We start from the raw sequence: 20,604 nt of genomic DNA on the forward strand, positions 1-20,604 counted from the left end.
CCCTCGAGTACGTCGTGGATATCCCTTATCCTCTAGAATGCGCAGCTCGTGGTGTAAAGTCGATGGCGTGATCCCATCCCAACGCGCGTCGTCCGTGTGTTCCAAATCCGGGAGGTCCGGGTTCCACTTCCGAGTTCCGGTCCTCTTTGTCCCGCTTCTGGCTCAATGTCGAGTCCACTCGATCCTCCCTCTCTCTCTTCCTCTCCTGGCAAGTTCCCGGCAGTCTCTCAAGGGCCGATCGGCCGAACCGGATCGAACGACTTGTCTCCCATCTCGAGCGAACGACCCTAGCGCCTCTCGGCGGCTTCACCGGTGACTATTCGGACCGTTCTTCGTTCCCTTGAAAAAATGCCCAAATTACCCGCTAATTCCTTTACCGAAATCATTCCTCATTACGGCTTATTCTTATTTTTATTATCATGCCTTATTCCGTCCGTTCCATTTTTATACTCGCTTATTGCGTCCGCTTCCAATCATCTCCGCTCCCCCTAACCGTGTTTTTGCGCGTTTGCGCTTCCTTGAAGGTTATCGAGAGTAATTAGGTCTTAAGAAACTCCCGGAACCCCGTTACTTGATTTTCCAGGAATTGATCTGGCGGGACTAATAACCCTTCCGCAAAGACAACGCGGTTACGAAACCTCCCAAGGACCTGGTCCAGTCGAATGGTTTCGCGCCGCGACGCGAGCGTCCCTGTCGCCTCTTTCGCGAACTAACGGGCCGCTCGGAGGGCGAAAATTCACGAGGCTCCATGGAAGTGAAATTGAACGCTGCTTATAACGCGACGCGATTCGTCCTTTATGGCCGGCCATCAATGGCCTCGAGCACTTCTGTCCTGGACCATTCCTATTCGAGGCGCATTTAAAAATCGGCCGCGAGAACAAAGCGCCGTCGTTCGCTCCTTTCCGGTACGTTCCCGGATTCCAGGCGTTTAACAACCCGGATGAGAAAGACCCTTTCACCTGGATTTTAATTGGGGAAAGGAGGCATGCCATTTGCTCTTTTGCGGACCGTGCGGTTACTCGGATGCAGATTTCTCCCCGTACGAGTCCTTTCGGAACTGGACGAATATCCGACTCCGAAAGAAACCGTGACACCTCTCTGGCGGAATGAAAAATATAAATACAGTTTATTTTTATTCGGGACGTATACTATCTAAAATAAATGCTAGACAATTATAGCGATAGAGCGGTAATAAGATGATTGGGAACGGAACGTCCGTAATTGGAGGATAAATATTAGTTTTGGTACATGTACAATTCGCAAACGGGTTCTGCCGCGTCGACTATTTACATAGCTTTTTACAACTCTGCTTACAAATTGATCGTCTTTTAACTGCAAGTCCCGACTATTGCCAGAGATCCCTCTCTCGCGTGATGACGATCTTTAGTAAAAAAGTCCTACAGCAGAATACACTTCGGGTGGCAAAAATCAGGCGAGGTGGAAAATCCAGGTTTTCGTATGTAGTTGACACTCAGGCCTAGCAACCTTTCTTTTCGTTTTTCTTTTTAACACCTAGAGAGACTGGAGATTCATCGTCCGGTGTATTAAAGCCTTAAATGGGACTGTATAAATAATCTTTACTGGATCATTATACTCTGAAACAAATCTTATAACAGTTTACAGAAATAATCGATATATTCAACACACTACCAAGGTCCGATTTCATTTTGGCCATTGTATCGGGATTAATTTGCCCGTAACAATGGCTACCCGTTGAGAGGAAATATCGGAAGTCACTCCTCTTCCGTCGCGAAATAAATTCCAATTACAAGAATATGATTTTTCCATCCATCGCAGCACTAACTAGAAACGGATGTACCGATAAATATCGAAGGACGGAAATTCTTTCGGGGACCGCAATCCCGGTAGATCAACGTATCAAATGAATAGAAAAGGAACTCTCCGAAAGAAATTCCGTCACAGCCAATTCGCTTCGTAACTCGTCACCTAAGATTTCTCCGGGACCACTTACCTCTCGTTATCTATTGTCAGAAATACCGATACTCTATTACCGATTAAAGAGACAAATCTCAGATGCTTAAGTAAAAAAAAAAATTACAAAGGAGCACAGCCTTATCGCGACAGTTTTCATCGAAAGTCATCGAGAAGAACGGCCCTCGCAAAATTGAGGTACGCAAAGGTGCAGGGTAACAGGTGATCATCTGTCAGGTCGAGGAACAAATTCCCATTGTTTTAATACGTTGTAATACGTACGCAGACGTTACGTTAAAAACGGTGGGAATTTGTCCCTCGAGCTAATATTTCGAGGTACGTAACTAAAACTCGCATCGGTTGGACCTTAGAGCTTATCAACCGCACCCTTTAACAAAACCGGGTATGTTAGTAGAGTTTATGCGCTGGAGACAATATGTAAACGTAATAACCTTTAATGAGAGCCTTACATCTACAGAGACTCAACTCGGTCAAACAAACGTCTCGGGCAGGAGACTCTTCGCTTAATCCTAGGAGACTTCAATTAATCCCTAACTCTACGTCCTGCATCGAAAGGAATTATCGCGTTCGGTTCTCCGAGTGATAGTAACGAGTAATATTTACAGATTCTCCGACCCCGTCGCGGTCAATTGAATTTGCAATCGAGGCCAATGTCGTTTCGCGATTCCGTCAAGAAAAAGAAAAAAAAAGAAAAAGAAAAACCTCGCGACCGAGTCCACTCCACCCACGTGGTTAGATTCCGAAGCGTAAAAAAATTGATTGAGTAAAACCTACGAATCCTACGCGAGGATCGATCGCAAACGATGGACTGATGACCCCGGGAGTCGACCTAGTCGGGAACGAGGTCACCTCGAAACTGGCAGAAAGCGGAGAGCATTATCTGGCCCTTACGTCATTAATGGAACCTCCGATGGATCTTAGAGTACCATTAGAGGTCCGGTCGATTTAAATAAACTATCAAATCCCTCCCAAAGAAACGTGACCGTCGCGCAATCGGTGGAAACTGTGTACGCCGTATGTAACTCCGAAGCTTGGGAACTGCGTATCGTTTCACACAATGCCACGGAGAAACACCCGGGGCCGATAACGCGGCTGCGAGCAGTCGCGGACAATATACGTACACAGCTGATAGTGTTAAACATTTTCGGATAACGTTGAATGGTGTACAAGTCCCACACAAGGGAGCCGAGATTGGGGAGAATCGTCAGAAAATCTGTACAGACGGCGACGCCATTTCAACGCAACGACGCTTTGGCGTTTACCACTCGTTTAATCGGCCGTATCAAAAAGTCTTCCAAGTCTTAAGCGATAACTACACGCAGACCAAAGAACCGTGTGGAAAACGAAGAATTATCCCGGCTGCCGACGAGTTACATGCACTCTGCCTTCCTGCGAAAAAAATGACCATCAGCGAAACGAGACCAAGCCGTCGAGTGAGAAGGGAAGAACGCAGATTACTCGAAGGAACGATTGCCAATCGCTCGCGAGTCTACGTTTAATCGTTATCGCTCTCGCGTTCAATTCCTTTCGCGAATAAAGAAAGTTCCTTCGAGTAAGCCCTTCTTAATCGATTGTAGAAAATAATCCTTTGCCCGGTTCTCTCCAGGAGTACCGCGACCGAGACGGTCTCACATCCCAGGGCAGGAGAATCGCACGCGATTCGTTTCGAAGCGCTTTCCAGCTTCCTTCCTTCTACCAGCAGAGTAGCTGCGGTGCTCGTCATCACAGTCGTAATGAACAATCGTCGGTCAAAAGAATACGAATTCACTCGATCAATGTACCGAGTGTCGTTACTCGTACATATCGCCGTCTACTCCTACGGTCCCGTGTACATTCACACCGAACATTTGCTTTGGCAAACCCTCGAATGGCCCAATTGAAGTGTCAGAGAATTCGGTAATGATCCTTCGAGACGACTACGCTACAAAGTCATTAGATTCGTGGTTAGGTGGAATATTGGTACTGTATACTGATAACGAGTTACTCTGAGATGTAATCGAATGGAAGGAATTCGGTGTCATCGAACGAGAGGATGGGGAATTTCTCATCGGCGTGATCTGAATTACTGGAGCTGGCAGCTCTTGAAGGTCTGGACGCAATGTCACTGTGTGTGGCATGGTACTGCTCGTAGAACGCTCCAGTTCGGGTGGTTCACCTGGATTTTTTAAGAAAAAAATTCTGACAAACCCTTTCGCGTGATAAGAGATATATTCGAAATATTTATATCTAATGCGGTTGAAGGATGGCACTCTTCTCATATCCGATTAGTTAATTAATTCTCTCGTGTTTAACTAGGTATTTCTATAAATCTGAAACTCACCGTTAATGCTGTGACTGTCCGATACCACGAAAGCAGCGGTTCCGGGTGGCTCTCCGTCGTTCGCGTTTTCTTCTTCGTCAAAATTAAACAAACTCGTTTGCGACTCTGAACTACTGTTAGAAATATTGGACGGTTGTCTGTCTCTCGATCTCCTCGCCCGGGTGAACGGATTCTCTCTCTGTGGAGTAAACGTACCTCCCTGCGTTCCTGTATGATAAAAAGGAAATTAGCAAATTGTCAAGTTATTCGAAACCTGACGTTTCTTTGACGACTGCAAGAATACCTGGGTGCCCATCGCGAATCAGTGGCGTAGAATCGTCAATGTCAGAGTCACTTTCACTGTCCGTAATAACTCGCTCATCAGCCGCAAAAACCTTCCTCTTGCAAACGGGACAAACGCGTCTATTTTTAGTCAGCCATGGGTCTATGCACTTCGAGTGGTATGCTGTTAAGACAAACGAAATCAATCTGTACATTTTGTTAATTGGTTCCGACTACTTCGATAAAAATTCTAAATCTTACCATGCGCACAAGGTAGCACTCTTAGTTTTTCCCCCTCTATGTAATCGTCCAAACAGATAGCACATGTCTCGTAGGGATCACCTTTGGAGTACTTGTGCGTAGGAATTTTCTTTAAACTGGAGTTCGGTAGTCTGTGACGGCGTTGCCTCCTCCTGTCTTTAATACATCTTACGACCTGGAAAAATATTATACGAATTATCGAATTTGAAATAGCCTGCAAGAAACATAAGAACATCGACAAAACAAACTCAAAGGACTAATGTTTAATAATCTTACCATGAATACCACCATGACGAGGAAACATATACCAACAACAATGGCAAATGGCAAGAGCAAATGAGTATTGATATTGAATGGTAGATCATCATTGATCAAAACAAAGTACAATTGGTCGTACAAATAATTTTCTTTAATAATCAATCCTGTGATTTCGCTAACAAACACCGATGGTATAGTAATCCCTACAGGATCCTCGGCTGACATAGGTACTGAAATTTACACAATTTCATAAATACTGTGAACATTTCATTACGTACTGTTAAATGACATGTACCTAATTCGTTACTGTTAACATTGTGCACTATTGCTGCATCATAACCTGCTTGTTGTGCCATTCGAACCTTTATTGCAAAACTGCAGTTAAAACGGGCGATCAGTACTATCCAATTCCCTTCGAAATTGGAAACATTTGGTGGTGGTTTTATTTCTTGACATCCTAAAGGTGGATCGCTGTACACAACCATTCCCTGCCATTTATCAGAAAAAAACATGTTATCATTGGTTTATTCTGATGTTATTTATCATTAAATTACCTTAATTCCTACTGATGGTATTAAGCCACCGAATCGTGCCGGTACATCTCGGAATTCTTCCTCTACCATATGTCTGGCTGCTGCCGAGAATACTAAAATGTCTGCATTCGCGTAGGCAAAACATATTGTCAGAAGTACAACCCATAATTGGACCCTGTGACTTAAAGATCGTATTGGCATTTTTTAATGGGTCAAAAGTGCCTTTTCTCATTCAAGTTTTCAAATTTATCTATAGGTAGAAACTTCACTTCTGCAAACCATTACTGTACTTCAAAATTTACTTATCCGATAACGTTACAATCATTCTCTCTAAAAAAACATGTGTCATCCTACGACAGAAAGAGCCACAATCAGAAACCCATTATTTCTTTCATCACCCATAACTACAAATTATTGACATTATACGTTCGTTAAAATCTAGCATTAAAAAATATAAATACATGCTTTAACACGGATTAATAAATCCTTATGCTTACCAATCCAACGGGCTCCGATATAATTACTATACAATTCATTAGTTCCAATTAGCACTATGAAAAAATTCAACCGTTAGCACCTGCAATGACAAATGGTAAATCTAAATGCAGAATCATCGTAAGCACTTGTCGAAGCACATCCGAGGTACGCAACATCCAAGCTATGTTTAAACCAGTACTTTGCCAGCCAGATCAATAGTAAACACGGTAGATATCTCTTTATCATTAAATCTCTCAAAACACTGCATGTAACAAACTACGAGAAACAGTCTCAATGTATGACGCATCCGACTTGTATAAATGGTACTAACACAGCGATGCAAGAATGCACATAATTCGCAGGGCTCACTGCAGTACTTAATGATCGCTGTGTCGATATAAAAAAATCGTTTATATGGATCGTGCGAACAAAGTTTATACGATATAGGTCAGTTGCCCAACGGATGCTCTTCTTCCTTTTCTACCATCGTTGTACGCACACGTTGATCCAGCCCAAGCCACATCAATGTGATACGCACATTCGCGTATCGCCCCTGCTAAGCCCTCGCTCAATTACTGTATGACAATTAGGTTAGGTTATCAATCATGCAAATCCGTAGCCGAAGATGAGTCGCGTGAGAAATTTAAACGCAGTCGCAGCCCCATTATCCAATTTCCTCAAAACTGCGCGTAATCGTCGATTATCGGTACAGAGGATGGATACATCCCAACTGTCAAGTTAGATTCCAGGATGTTATCAAACGCGCAGTTTCGGGTGACCGAGCTACTGTACTGGCAGCTTACTCTTACATTTAGACACCTTCAAATCAGTCGGACTGCAACCCTCTAACCACAGGATACTCCACTGCGGTTATTTCTCGCCCGTTCATGAGTTTTCGATACAATTGGCGAATGCACTTAGGATGTTTAACCTTTTTCTCGCGGAAATTAGAGTACCAAGTCGAACCGGATGTCACACGGCCATCGCTGAGCGGCGCGCCAATCGCCTAGCGGTCAAACTTTCGGATTTGGTAATCGCGTCCCAGGATGCAAAATTATCGTTAAGTTATGATTTATATTGTGAATATTAAACATTGGAAGTCGAGTAACCGTTTGAGTTACTCCTCCTCCGCGATTTTGTAAAGATCTGACGATTAATGTACTCGGAGATTCATGGACTTCCTCACGTGACTCATTCGGGCCAAACCGGAAGTCACGAGCTCATTTCGTATTGCGCGCCAATCTTCGCCCGATTCAAACATACCAGGAATTTAAGTATAATCAAACTTAACAATAATGTTTCATCAATGCTTTTCAGCGGGGATAATGAAATAACGTGATATAATTTGCCTACTTCCAAGTGAAGATCTCGTTATTTTTCAAGTCCATTTCTTTTTTTTTTTATGTACATAATTATGCATACACAGCATACTTCACGCTTTGGATATGACGTCACTGTTAAAAAAATGACACTTCCTAAGATTATACTTATTATTGTCCGCTCAATATGAAATTCCAACCTTAAGAAGAAGGGAAATAACGGTAACAGTTGATAAATCCTTTTTTGACAAAAGTAAACGTAACGGTTATCGTTACGCAATGACATACCGAGTCTTCGGAATTACATTTATTCTAACAACAAATGTAGACCTTTCGGCGAATAAAATATATACAGAGGTCCAATTAATCCTTATGCAGCAAAAAACATTCGCAACACTTTCAAGGGGCCCTAAAATTATTTAAAATGTAAAAAAAAACATTTAAAGTATATCCATCGTTCTCCTAATAATAGAAGTAAAAATTTAGCGAGCCAATCGAGTACTTAAAAAATCCCAACTCCTGACTTTTACAGATCTCGTTATTAACCTACACTCCGTAGTCGTAATAATTTCTCGTAGCTTTATCATACATCCCAACAGGAATTACTTAAGTTTTGTATATTATTACCGTAAACAGTCAAAGCAAGTCTTCGATGAGGACTATGATAAATTTTATCCTTACAATTCTCGTACCTAAATTCCCTTGAAAATAATTAGACCGTTTGTTACAGTTGTTCGTACGACTGCAAGAACATGATCATTCCACGTTCCCACGGAATCCTGTCATCAGAACCAAAAGGTACGCACATGCCGAATGTAACATTTCATTTTCATAATGTTTATTCGGCATATATACTAAAGGGGAGAAAAAAAAAATATTCGCATAATCCTACCGGTCGTTTTTGACTTAAAATACCTTTATATAGCGGCTCCAAGATACAATAATTATCTTCATTACTCTCTACGGCCTCATTCTCGTGAGGTGCCTAATTATGTATACCAAGCTTACCTAGAACAAGTATTTACACAATTATGCGACGATCGATGTATACAATCCAGCTGACGTAACACAGAAAATTACGACTCTCGTGAATTTCATTCGAATGAAATTCTCTCGCTAAAATCCCAGAAACTCGAGGATGTCAAACGCAATCGCAGGAATGAAACCGACAGAAGAAAAAAAAAGTATATCGAGCTTCTTAACGGGACGATCATGTATTGTACAAGTCTTCTCTCAAATTCTGCACACACACACACACCTCGTGTAAAATCCGTGAACAAAAGCAGGAGGCTTTCTCAAGCCCAAGGCACCTGGCAGTACGATACCACTTGGTATGCACTCAACGGTGCATTAATTTCAATTCGTCGTCAATTGTAAACATATGCGTTACGATAGTTCAACTTACAGTTAATCGATACAAATGTTAGAGCTTCCCTCGTGAAAATCTATCGTCCAGTAATCGGGCCTTCATGAAGATTGCCTTCTTGTTGGCATCGTCAAGACGATTGGCCTGCAGATCAATATCGCGATCGAATGGTCGGCGTATGGGTTTACCGGTCTCCTTAGCTTCCTTCTCTTCTTTCTGTTAAGAAAAAATACAATTAGCACAATCTGCTAACGAATAATCACGCAAGGAAACGAATGTTCAGTAATTATTAAACTACCTTCTTTTTCTTCCGAAGCTTCTTCTGATGCAGTTCCAATAATGAGTCTTGGTGTTTCTTAGATGTGGACTTCTCTGATGTGCCAGGTTGCTGTTGCTGCGGTGGTGGTAAGCATGGTTCACTTTTTTCGTGTGAAGCTTTCCTCTTTAAATAGAGTTAATATATTAGAACAGTGCAAAATAAGATTAAGAATAATGCAAGATGATGGATTAGAAACCTGTTCTTCTCGTTTCCGAATTTTATCTGCTGGCGTATCGGTCCAGCTAGATCTGTCCGACATATCTGGGCCCGGTCTGGCTCTGAACTTTCGTGGTCCCAGTCCAAGATTTACGGCTTGTGCTGGAGGAAGTTCCATCATCCATTCCTCGCGTTTTGTTTCATCGACGTCGTCCTGAAAAAAAAAAAAATTATAAATTTAAATAAAAGTATCGTCCATAAAATACGTCAACACCCTGCCGAGGTAACACGTATTAACAAGTACCTCAGTCTTGATTTTGTTTTTCAGCAGCTTTGCTCTTTCCTCCAACTCCTGTTGCACTCGGCAATCTTTTGCAGCTGGATGATCAAGTGGCAACGGCCCAAAGGTATCTTCGTTATCCAAAGTCGACACCGAGTGTTCTACACTGTCATTGCATTTCACAGTTTGTGGTAAAGTGGGTCCGATGAAGCTTTGCGGCATCAAATGCGGTGGTAACGCAGGCCCAAAGATACTTTCTTTCTCATCTTCCGATTCTGCCGAGTGCTTCTGAAGATGATCCGGTAAACTGGGGCCTATGATGCGAGGCTCCTCTGATGTCACCGTATGACATCTGTCAGTGTCCGACCGAACAAGTAACACAGGTCCATAGACACGCTCTGGTTTGTCATCGCTCGAGGCTGTCGGATGATCAACTTCAGAGCTTGACTTTGACCAATTATCCTTATCGGTAGTAACTAAGAAATCAGTTTTGGCGAGGTTCGCAGATGGCACATCACTGTTGCACTGACTTGAACTTGAACTTTGCGTAGGCACAGGTGGCAAGGCCGGTCCGTAAGCAGAGCCCCTGTTCGCTTCCTTTGAATCTTGCGACTTTCCACTAGTACCACTACCACTCGATTGATCCATATTTATATCCACGGTACACGGTTCTTCACCACTTCTTTTATTAATAATGTCTTTGTCATCGGGACGTATCCCCTGTTCTCGCGCACAGCAGGCTCGATCTTCTATCGCAGTGGGTGTGGATGTAATTTCGGACGGAGCAGGACCTAGTAAGGAATCTGAAACGGCAGGAGGATTACTATCACGGGAACCAGGCAACCGCTCGTCGCCGCTGCTCGGAATTACCTTGTGCAACTGAGAAAGGCGCCTGTTCCTCACCGCCTGATGTTTCATTATGCGTTCGTACTGCTGTCGCGAAACACGCTGCCTGATTCTTGGCTTGTAGTAATGCGGAGGCAAAATTTCCCCTTTGATTATCGGTCCTCTAGCCGGTGACTGGCTGGCCGACTCTCCGGAGGAATCCTCCTCCGTGTCCGAAACGATCTCAAAGTCCGACAAGTTTAAATCTTTGCAATCAGGATCGTCCAAAGCCAAAACTGGTCCCACGTCAGAATCCAGCGCACCTAAATCAGACTCGCTGTCACTGCCAATTTGATCGAGAATTATGCTCGGCGAGTTAAGCTCTTCTTTCAAGGTCTTCGCCTTGTCCTCCTTTTTTGACAGCTTTTGAGTTGGTTCGTGCTTGATGGGCTGATCACGAGATGATTTCGTTTTAGCAGTGTGCACTGATCTGTCACGGCTTCTATCCCTCGAATGATGCTTGTACCTATCACGGCCCCTGCTTCCATGCTTCTCCGATGATTTGTCGTCGTGGTTCCTTTCATGCGACCGTTCTTGCGACCGCCGTTTATCTCGATCGCGATCCTTCGAGTCTTTTGACTCTTTCCCTCTGATTAAATCTCTCGCGTCTACGGGTCTCACTCTAGAATTTTTTGAGTCCTTGTCACTAGTTTTACCACTCTTCGGACCCGAGTCCTTCGAATCTTTAGGGTCTTTGTGATTTACACTCGTTCTTAAATCCTTATCGTCCCTGCACTTTGAACTCCTGGACTCCTTATCGTGCCTGCCATTTGTATCACGATCTTTGGATATCCTCCGAGAGCTCTCGTTATGTGTGGGAGATTTTTTGTCGTGTGCGTTCCTCGACCTGTCATGATCTTTCCTATCGCGAACACTTCTGTCTCTTGATCGAGATCGACGCTCTAGATCAAATGCTGGAAGAGGTGATCTTCTGTTCCTTGAGTGCGCTACCCCTGCACCGACGTCCTTTCTAGTTGCTTCGAAGCGGAAACGACGTCCATCGTCGCTATCTTGACTTTCAGAATCGGAGTCCATCGTCGTCATAATCTAACTACCTTCTGAAAATACGAGATTTTTATTACCTCTATTTCTAGCATTCTTTAAGGATAATTACAACTGTAAAGGTAGATATTTCTAAACAGAGCTATATTAATTTAGCGGGGTAAATGATATAAGCTAAAGAAATATTTACGAGGTCAGGTAGTTATAGCACTTTATTCACAGATATGATTTTGACGATACACGTATGCAAATAACAGTTGACAAAAATCAAAGAGAATTGAAGATTTTTACTGTTCAACTTGCTTCTATGTACTTTTTCTGCCTGTCCGATCTTTTACAACATTTTGAACTACTTTTTCTATTCTAGTCGATTCGCCAGCTGGAACATTTAGCACATCTCGCCTTTGATATGAGCTTATCATTTTCATTATTTTCGCAAAGCTGTATTTTACCGATTTCAGAAAACCAGCAGTGATAATACCCTTTAAACTTTGAGAAACACTGGATTTCCAAACTATTTGGCGTAAAACCCTTTCCAAATATTCACTGCACTCAGGATCATAAGCAATTGCTCGTAAACAATCTTCGGTATCCTTTGATCTTGGACCCTCTGTCCAGGATCGTACTAATTTTACTTGAGGAATTCGAGGCAATTGATTCAAATGATGAATTCGTGCCAGTGGGCTTGTATCCTGATTGCATACAATGGCTACTTGTTTGGTCCTTGGAATCTCTATAAATTTATCAAAGTGTTTCAAAATGGGCGTATATAATACTCTAAAGTTCTCTAACTGCGGTACAACGATATTATGCACTTTGTCTTTGTCTTCCCCAAAAATCATTCGAAAATCTCCATTGTACGATAACCCAGTGATAACTTTATAAAAGTCGATTTCGGTAAAATGTTCCGGTAATAAAAGAAGCGTGGCATGAATAGCAGAATGTAAATTTTGAACCAAAGCAGTTTGCAGTTGTGAATTTTCATCCGGTTCCAGCAGTACCTCGACTGGTTTGTGCAATCTTCCAGCTAGGTATAAGAAGTTCCAATCTAATAAATCTTCAACTAAAGAAACTTCCGATACCACGCCATACTTGACAGTCCGTCCTTCTGCCGTCTTTACAAGAGTATTAAAATATATCCCGGCTCCTGAATGTTCCTGCAATTTTGTGACAGCTTTGTGACCTAATATCCTCATAAGCCCAGAGTAATGACTCGGATTGCGACGTAAGTTCTCCATGTGCCACTGACTTGAATTGCGCACGACAAATATTAAATCCAACATGTTAGTACTGGGGTCAGTAACTTGCTTCATCGCCCCAGAGCCATAAGCGAAGCAAAATTTAATATTCTGTGGAAAGCTCTTAAGGATCGTTCTGAATCGTGAAATCTGGTTGAGCTTTTCCATGGCTCTTAGAATACCTGACTGGACAATTAGCGATTTAGATCGCTCAAAGTTTGGCTCATTGCTTACATCCAGCTGGCGGTAGTCTGGTGGACGTATCGACACCGAGAAACTTGTAATCTTATTCTTTACCCAGGAACTCTGAGATTCTTGCCTGATTCGCAAAGTCACACAGGGTCGCAGAGAGGTAGTTCATGATCACTGCATTTCATTCCCCGATATATCTCCTCGATCACAGGTCCCCTGGAGCCTTATATCGTTAAATTCTGATTTCTACCGAGGCAGAGAATTCCAACGGATTTTTTTGGACATCCTTTGCGTTGCGCTCTAACTTCTCGACGGAATCTCCGTGCGCACAGCTAATGAACTACGAAAATTTAAAGTCAACCGGTCTTTCTTCCTCTCTCCATCGCCAGTACGAGGGTCCTAACGCTAACTAACCTAGAAATTTGTTTCACGAATGTCGTAACCATAGGGACTACTTACTCGGAACGATGCACTGTTTTTGCGGTTTTTGCCTGGGCGAGTTAAAATTGCCTAATTCCAAAATGCGAGAGCCAGAAACATGAGAACGTCATGTCCGGATCTTCGCAGCTCACGCATCGAGTCTCGTCCTAGATTGTATTTCAAATCCCACGAAATCCGTCGTAAAACTTTGGTCCTCTTTTTGGTAATTTCGAATGGCGGGTAGCTCGTCCGAGACCGCTTCGGAACCTCACGATAGGTCCATAACCACGGATTTGCAACGGATTCGGAGCGTGCTTTCCGATGCTGCGTTAAAATTTCATGAACCACTAGACCAAGCCCCTTTATAAGGGCCTAGCGTGCTCTATTCGACTACGGGTATTTACTCCTCCAAACAGCGTGGCGTGAAGGTACGAACTTTCGGGCTTCTGCTTTCGATCTTCGAGCCGAGGTTAAGGTTGTAGATGGTTCGTCTCCGTGCTTCTTGCTACTCTCGAGATCTCTTAGTTTCGATAAACACCGCCATAGATCGCGATAGTCGACGTCGAGAAATAGAGGCCTTTGATCGGCTTTACCAGAGATGAGGAGTTGGGAGATTGCTCACGGGCAGGATCGGGCGATCGCATTCTGTGCTGCCCTCTGGTTTCGTACGTTAGCTAGCCGTACGTTAGGTAGCCGGTTGCTTAAGACACGTTTGTTACAAACAATTTAACTGTTTACAACGTTTCATAATGAACGATGGCGAACAAGTATCTGCATTCTCTGTATATTCGCAAAAAAGAAAATGTTCAGTTGACCGAAGTAAAGCCAAAAAGGTTAAGTCGAACACACAGAACTCCAAAAGGGATTGCGCCACTGTGAAGGACAATAATAAGAAAAGGGTAAAATTTCTAACGAAATCTAAACCGCCTAAAAGTAAAAGTTTCTCACCGGCAAATGAAACTCTTTCATCAAGCTTTGTATACATTGACAAAGAATGTATCCCTCCATCGTCACAGAAGGCTGACAAGCCTATTGGGAAAATTAAAAATAAATTTAATTTAAAGAGTAATTTGTTAAAGTTAACAAATAAGAAATCAAAGAAGAATTTGCAGAATTCACGAGCAGTCGTTTTGTATAAACCGAAAGGACAGAATAAAATATCGAAAAAAATAGGTGGAATGCATGACTTTATAATGAAAAGAGGTGAAAAAAAATATAAAATAAAACATATAGAACAAAAGGAAGATATTAGCATTGTGAATGCCAAAAAGCCAAATAAAGAAGCAGATCCGATTATCGATTCGGTCGAACAAGGCAAAAAATTGTTCCAATGGTTGATACATCCATTGGATGTTTCTGACTTCTTTAAGTAAGTTATACGATAGTAAAATATTTTGTATTTCACACAGCTTGTGAATATCTTCTAAATTATATTTATTACAGGAATAATTGGGAATCGGCGCCTTTACATATAAAAAGAAATGCTCCAAAGTATTATGGAAATATTATGTCCACGCAGTTGCTTGACAAAATTTTAAGGGATGAGCATATATTGTTCACAAAAAATTTAGACATCACTTCCTATTCAAACGGCATTAGGGAAACCCACAATCCTCCTGGTCGTGCATTTGCTAGCATAGTTTGGGATTACTACTTAAATGATTGCTCAGTCAGGATGTTGAATCCTCAGACATTTATACCAAAATTACATATGCTAAATGGTATGATATATATTTAAAATGTATTAAAAAAAATATTTACTGGAAGTTACACTTAATTTTAATTTTTTCAGCTACTCTTCAGGAGTTTTTTGGTTGCTTTGTTGGAGCAAATTCCTATCTGACGCCTCCTGGAAGTCAGGGCTTTGCTCCTCATTATGACGATATTGAAGCATTTATTTTGCAGATCGAAGGTAAAAAAAGGTGGAGGTTGTACAAACCGCCGAGTGCCTATGAATTTTTAGCAAGAGATTCTTCAAAAAATTTTGATCAATCGGAAATCGGAGAACCCATATTAGATACAATTGTAAATGCTGGTGATTTGTTGTATTTCCCACGTGGAACTATTCACCAAGGTGAAACCGTCGAGGGTACTCACAGTCTTCACATAACATTAAGCGTTTACCAAAGAAATAGCTGGGGCGATTTTCTGGAGAAACTTATTCCAGAAGCATTGAAATGTGCAATTAACAGTAATATTGAGTATCGCGAAGGTTTACCTTTAAATTATCTTCAGCACATCGGTCTGGTGCATACTGAGGATCAATCTGAGGATAGAAAGAAAATCATTGAAAAGACTAAAGAATTATTAAAAAATTTAATCAAGCACATCGATATCGACAAGGCTGCCGATGAAATGGCTAAACGCCATATTCATGATTTTTTACCACCGGTCCCTACGTCAGAAGAACTCGTCTGCTCGATACATGACGGTGGTGAGATTATGAGTAATGGAAAAGTAGTTAATCGTGTTGAAATTGAACCCACTACGAAGATTAGACTATTGAGAGCACATTGTATAAGGTATACTTTTTTTAAACTACGTTGAAATAAGTATGCATCGATGGTTTTAAAAATAAAATTTAATTCATCGATCAGGTTGGTCAAAGAGGAGGATGTCTTCAAAGTATACTATTCCTGCGAGAACTCGAAGGAGTATCACGAGTTCGAGCCCCAGTTTCTGGAAGTTAGCAAAGAGTTAGCTCCTGCAGTGAAAAGAATTATTAAACATTACCCAGAATATATTACCGTAGAAGATTTACCAATTGAAGGGGAAGACAATAAGGTAAGATAATTTTCGTAAGGAAGTTTGGCTGTTTCCGGCATTTTCTCTTACTAACACGATTAAATAATTTTCCTTGATTAGATTCAAGTGGCGAGGGATCTGTGGGAAAGGGGCATTGTTGTGACCGACTTACCCTTACCCGAAATGGAATGAATAAATAAACGTCCAATAACGGATACGACTATCGACTGTTAATCCTGCCGAAATGGACGAGAAATTATGTGAAACTTTTAATTTTACAACAGGTGCAGGCGACGTGTGTTTTTACTTTACTCGAGTACAAATAAATATGAAATCTGGAAAGCAAAAGTTGTTCCCATGGCTCGTAATATATGTATGTACAATTTTTAGTTCAGTCACTTGCAACAGTCGGCTATAGTGAAAAGTAAATCCATCGATGTTAAAACTCATCGATGGGCGGAAGCAGTAGTCTTATTGTCTTATCGTAAGCGTGGCATCCCTCTTGACCGTTTCCTTCTTATCTCTCTGCCTGCCAAGAACGAATTCAATGTACCCTAGATAGCCATCGTTGTCCAAATCATCCTCTTCTAGCGTCCTGTCCACAAGTTCTTTTAACAAAAAAAAATATATATATGTATCATTTCACACAAGGTACTACCATCGAACCGCAAAGTATATAAAAAAACGATCTACCAATGATCCAGGGCAAATAATCGGCATTTTTATTGTCTTCATAGTCCGCCAATTCTTTCTCTTCGTCCTGTTCGTGAAGCGTGTGTTGATAAGCATGCAACATTTCCAGCCCATCCAATTTTGTATTGTTATCGATATCGTGGAGGCTGTAAATCAGAGTACCACTTATATCTGCACCGCATATGAATAATTGCTTGAAACTTACTTAAAGTAAAAGAAGTCAAGCTCCTGTTCAGTCATTTTCGAGATGTCCAATTGATCGGCAACAGACCCCATGTCCTCCTTCAAGTGTCTGTCGGCAAATATTCCAATATGCAATGTGAATTACTTAAGGTGCCATAAAAACATAAATCATACGTTGCATCGTGAAGTAATTCGGCGTCTTGCGTTAATTTGACATCCTTTTGAGGTGCATAATGGTGATGGGAGACGCTGCTTCTTGGGTGATGAGGTCCACGAAAAGCCCAGGTCGATCCGCTGCAGAGGCCGAGGAGGATCGTCAGGATCATCTATGTTATCACAAAATGATAAGCAACGCCACATACTCGTATAAAAAATGTACACATCTAGTCGCTATACCAGGAAATAAATTATTTCGTATTATTTCGCAACAGGTAGTGCCAGGAAGAAGGAGGATCCTTCCTTTAAATATGTCCCTGGCTCGATAAAGGGTGCACCGAAGGGAGTTCGCAAGACTTTAAAGGACTTTTTTCAAAGTTGTCCACGACGCATGCATGAGCGATCGTCAGGAGCCAGCTCTGCGGTCTCCGACACGGTCTCTGAATGACAATAGGACCTGCTGGGACGACGGCGTCGACAAGACCTACGTGGTAGTGCTTCTTCCAGGGGATGAACACCCTTGGTCAACGACAGATGGGCTAGTAGGGGGGGTCCCAGTAATTATTATGCGATTACCCACAAGCCCATTGATTTAGATTGGACCCCGGGGGGCCTACATGGCCTACGGGCCCTTCTACGATTTTATTGCCGGATCTAGGATCGAGGAATCGATCGACTCGATCCCCAACAAGGGACCCAGGAACCGCGCATTTCGCGACAAAATATGTATCTACCAACCTGGAGTTTATCATCGATAACGTTTTGAAAATGACCACGAAGCGGGATATTAATTTCTGGAATATTTACGCGGCGTACGTGTACGGTGATAATTACTTTTGAGAATAATTATCTCGCCAGGGAGAATCGGTGATCGGAGATGGGTGTCAAAAGACACACGAATACGAGTCCGAGTACCGAGGTACTTAGGAATCAATTTTACAGGCTTACAGGGGTCTGGGGAGAATGCATATGTTGAGGGGGTCCCAAGGGGGTTCTCGGTGCAAGTGGACCCCCCACGGGGCGGGCACCCCAATTGGTCCCGAACGTCTCTCCCCATGGGTGTCGAAATCTATAAATAATTTATATCATTTGGTCCATTCATCGAGAGCCCATATGTACCTGTGTCGCCTTACAAAGAATCCGGGACCTGTTTCCGCTCTTGAACCGCTCTCATTTCTCGTGCAGCCTTTCGACCATTCGTAACAAGGTGCAGTATTTACAAGCGGTACCCATAAATAAGTGGAAAGCACCATCTCGGGTCTAATATAATCCCTCTCTCTAGCAAAGGCACATCGAGTACCCTCCCTACTTATTAATGACCTTAAAACGCAGCTTCGCGTTCCCCATGCGATGCATTTTTAACTAACCCTCTCTTTTAGACGCAAAACCATGACTATCGACATCCGCGGATCTCCGGGTCCCTTGATTCTCATTGAAGATCAATCCCGTCGCAATCTGTCGCTTTGTCTTACCCCATGTTAAAAGGCTTCCTTTCTTCTACCCATAATAAATGTCTGTACGCGTCCAAATAGGGATTCTGGGTCCTTGTATTTTTATGGGGGGACTATTCCTTCGTTGCCGATCCTAGAGTGGAGGCAGATTATGTGGAGTTTAAGGTTATGTCGACGCCCAACGTGCGAGGGTGCAACAGGACCCGGTCGGGGTGCGAAGCGACTCGGCTGGGAAAATGGCGATTTACCTTGGTGGGGTCTGGATCGCCACTTTGTCCGGTAAATCGATCGACTCGGAATCTCTCTCCTTCCCTCGATCTCACGTGGATCTTGCACAAGGTTGGCCGAGAGGAGCTGCCTAGGTGGTTTCTCGGTGTGCACGCGATTATCGACGTTTTTCCGAGTTTGCGTGCTGGCCGAGTTGCTCGGCACGAGGGCGAGCCGAGGGGCGGGTTCGTTTCGTTTTGGATTTCTGATCGAACCCCTGGCAGGCCCAGGCGGGAGAGGAAAAACGAGGGATTAACCCTGTTCCGGGGAAACTTCAATCCCGAGTCCCAAAGTTGGTGAAATCGGTCGCTCGGGGAAGATCGCCTCGGCGCTAACGAACTTCCGGGAGAGTCTCTGCATCGAGGGACCAAAGGGTTGTCAATCCTTCGATTTTGGTTCCTCGTAATCAGCGTGGACAGTCTTCGGCTCCTAAAAAATAAAGGGTTGTTCAGTACTAGCAGGCAAACTGCCGTTCGTAATTCGTAAATTATCTAGAACATCCTTACACTATCGAATACCCGTTCACGTTCCATACGAAGACACTTATGTACCGAGTATATATTCCCAGGCTGCCAAGAAACGAAAACCCGGTTTGAGAAATTTCCCGAGGGACTTTCCCGTATTCTTTGACCTTGTGCCCGCGACGAAGAGCTCATTATCGGCCCACTCCCTAGAGGTAATGTCTTCTTTTGTCCCCCTTATATCTTCAAAATGGCGCCGAGGAAAACCGGCCGTGAGATGTCGGAATAAAGAAAAATTTCTCATGAGAAATTCCCCACCGCTCCGCTTCCGCATCATTGGAAAAAAAGTTTCTATATAATCGAAGCAAACCCTTGAGACGATGGACCTCTCTTTCCCTGGTTCCTGTCCCCCGTTTTATCAAAAAATCCTGATAAATCTAGGCCTCTTCCGAACAACGGGAGAATGGCGTCGCTTGGAGCCGAGCGAAGGGTTTCAAAATGGCGGCCGAAGCGCGAAAAACCGGAGGGCCTCGAAAGAGCACGGCGTCCCCTCGATTGGAGTATCTTGGAAGAGAGATTGACGGGGTTCGGTGTCTCGGAATTCGGTCGTATTCCCTATATCTAAATCGCCCTCGCGAGGAGAATTCTCGGATGATCCAGGGAGGTAGGCGGGCTCGAACTTTTGAGCGGCAACAGAGAGCGGATGGGTCTCCGGTTACCATGGCAACGAGCGTAGCCTAAAGCTATGCTTTTATTGATTCCAAGCCACAAACAATGTACAGGAGTGGATGTTTCGCTGTGTGTTATCTCTCTCTCTATCTCCCTCTCCCTCTCCGCCTCCCTCCCTCGACATCTCTCTTCTCGCTGTCCCTATCCATCCCCGTCTCGTTCCCTCCGTTTCTCTTCCCTTTTCGTGCGTCCGGATACAGCGACACTAATGTAAGCCTCGGAATGTCGAGCTTTCCCGACGAGAAGAGTCGCGGCTTCGATGGAAGCGATCGACCGCATGAAAACAAGCCGATTGCATTTTTTTTTTAAGAAATAAAAATTCCCGAAAATATGCCCGTTTGCTATGAACTCTCCGCGGAAGCTTTTGAGGAACGAGGGTATTCGGAACTATCTGCTCGAGAGTAACTCGACGACAATGAGTGATTCACGTTCGACCTCGGCAATTTTGCAGACATTCGCGGCTGGACCTCCTAGGTGGGCCTTTTTTAAAGAATCGCTCGCTCGCTTCGGGTCGATTGCTTCTTGACAATCCGGTCGATTAATTCTTCTCCCTCCCTCGCGTGTCAATTCTTTTTTTTTTCCGCCGCCATTTTTCCCTTTTCATTCGCGGTAGAAAAAAGGACGTTCCTTTTTTCGCTGGCGGATACGTCGGCGGGACGAACGGACGGGGATAATTCTT

General features: G+C 43.3%; 5 protein-coding genes across 12 annotated transcripts; 1 reads left to right on the top strand and 4 right to left on the bottom strand.

Moving 5' to 3' along the window:
- Positions 1 to 1,120: 1,120 nt before the first annotated feature.
- On the bottom strand, positions 1,121 to 7,057 carry LOC105702159 (E3 ubiquitin-protein ligase RNF13). Of its 6 annotated transcripts, XM_012429505.2 has the most exons (10): positions 6,873 to 7,055; positions 6,563 to 6,638; positions 6,084 to 6,163; positions 5,608 to 5,936; positions 5,349 to 5,541; positions 5,072 to 5,283; positions 4,796 to 4,970; positions 4,557 to 4,718; positions 4,274 to 4,480; positions 1,121 to 4,108 (listed from the first exon to the last, which is right to left on the bottom strand). In XM_012429505.2, exons 4-10 carry the CDS (start codon positions 5,785 to 5,787, stop codon positions 3,870 to 3,872), a joined length of 1,368 nt encoding a protein of 455 aa, XP_012284928.1. In that variant the 5' UTR covers positions 5,788 to 5,936; positions 6,084 to 6,163; positions 6,563 to 6,638; positions 6,873 to 7,055; the 3' UTR covers positions 1,121 to 3,869. The 6 variants fall into 6 exon arrangements, with proteins under 6 accessions (XP_012284928.1, XP_012284933.1, XP_012284927.1 ...); XM_012429510.2 differs by lacking the exon at positions 6,563 to 6,638 and having other exon boundaries at positions 1,121 to 3,342; positions 6,873 to 7,057; XM_012429504.2 differs by lacking the exon at positions 6,563 to 6,638.
- A 347-nt stretch (positions 7,058 to 7,404) lies between these two features.
- On the bottom strand, positions 7,405 to 13,809 carry LOC105702161. 3 transcript variants are annotated; one of them, XM_012429514.1, is made up of 7 exons: positions 13,280 to 13,809; positions 12,948 to 13,160; positions 9,528 to 11,446; positions 9,264 to 9,437; positions 9,047 to 9,190; positions 8,788 to 8,964; positions 7,405 to 8,390 (listed from the first exon to the last, which is right to left on the bottom strand). In XM_012429514.1, exons 3-6 carry the CDS (start codon positions 11,430 to 11,432, stop codon positions 8,806 to 8,808), a joined length of 2,382 nt encoding a protein of 793 aa, XP_012284937.1. In that variant the 5' UTR covers positions 11,433 to 11,446; positions 12,948 to 13,160; positions 13,280 to 13,809; the 3' UTR covers positions 7,405 to 8,390; positions 8,788 to 8,805. The 3 variants fall into 3 exon arrangements, with proteins under 3 accessions (XP_012284937.1, XP_012284935.1, XP_012284936.1); XM_012429512.1 differs by having other exon boundaries at positions 7,405 to 8,964; XM_012429513.1 differs by lacking the exon at positions 12,948 to 13,160 and having other exon boundaries at positions 7,405 to 8,964.
- On the bottom strand, positions 11,949 to 12,989 carry LOC105701948 (phosphatidate cytidylyltransferase, mitochondrial). Its single transcript, XM_012429108.1, has 3 exons — positions 12,926 to 12,989; positions 12,183 to 12,810; positions 11,949 to 12,123 (listed from the first exon to the last, which is right to left on the bottom strand). Exons 1-3 carry the CDS (start codon positions 12,987 to 12,989, stop codon positions 11,949 to 11,951), a joined length of 867 nt encoding a protein of 288 aa, XP_012284531.1.
- A 110-nt stretch (positions 13,810 to 13,919) lies between the features above and the next one.
- On the top strand, positions 13,920 to 16,400 carry LOC105702200 (ribosomal oxygenase 1). Its single transcript, XM_012429579.2, has 5 exons — positions 13,920 to 14,609; positions 14,684 to 14,961; positions 15,033 to 15,762; positions 15,838 to 16,024; positions 16,106 to 16,400. Exons 1-5 carry the CDS (start codon positions 13,990 to 13,992, stop codon positions 16,175 to 16,177), a joined length of 1,887 nt encoding a protein of 628 aa, XP_012285002.1. The 5' UTR covers positions 13,920 to 13,989; the 3' UTR covers positions 16,178 to 16,400.
- Positions 16,401 to 16,438: 38 nt separating this feature from the next.
- LOC105702201 (multiple coagulation factor deficiency protein 2 homolog) lies at positions 16,439 to 18,790 on the bottom strand. The gene is made up of 5 exons (XM_012429580.1): positions 18,717 to 18,790; positions 17,036 to 17,187; positions 16,884 to 16,970; positions 16,679 to 16,824; positions 16,439 to 16,593 (listed from the first exon to the last, which is right to left on the bottom strand). Exons 2-5 carry the CDS (start codon positions 17,185 to 17,187, stop codon positions 16,457 to 16,459), a joined length of 522 nt encoding a protein of 173 aa, XP_012285003.1. The 5' UTR covers positions 18,717 to 18,790; the 3' UTR covers positions 16,439 to 16,456.
- Between the last annotated feature and the right edge of the window lie 1,814 nt (positions 18,791 to 20,604).

The sequence above is a fragment of the Orussus abietinus genome, unplaced genomic scaffold, assembly GCF_000612105.2.
Source record: "Orussus abietinus isolate OABI.00-Male unplaced genomic scaffold, Oabi_2.0 scaffold46, whole genome shotgun sequence".
NCBI lineage: Eukaryota > Metazoa > Arthropoda > Insecta > Hymenoptera > Orussidae > Orussus > Orussus abietinus.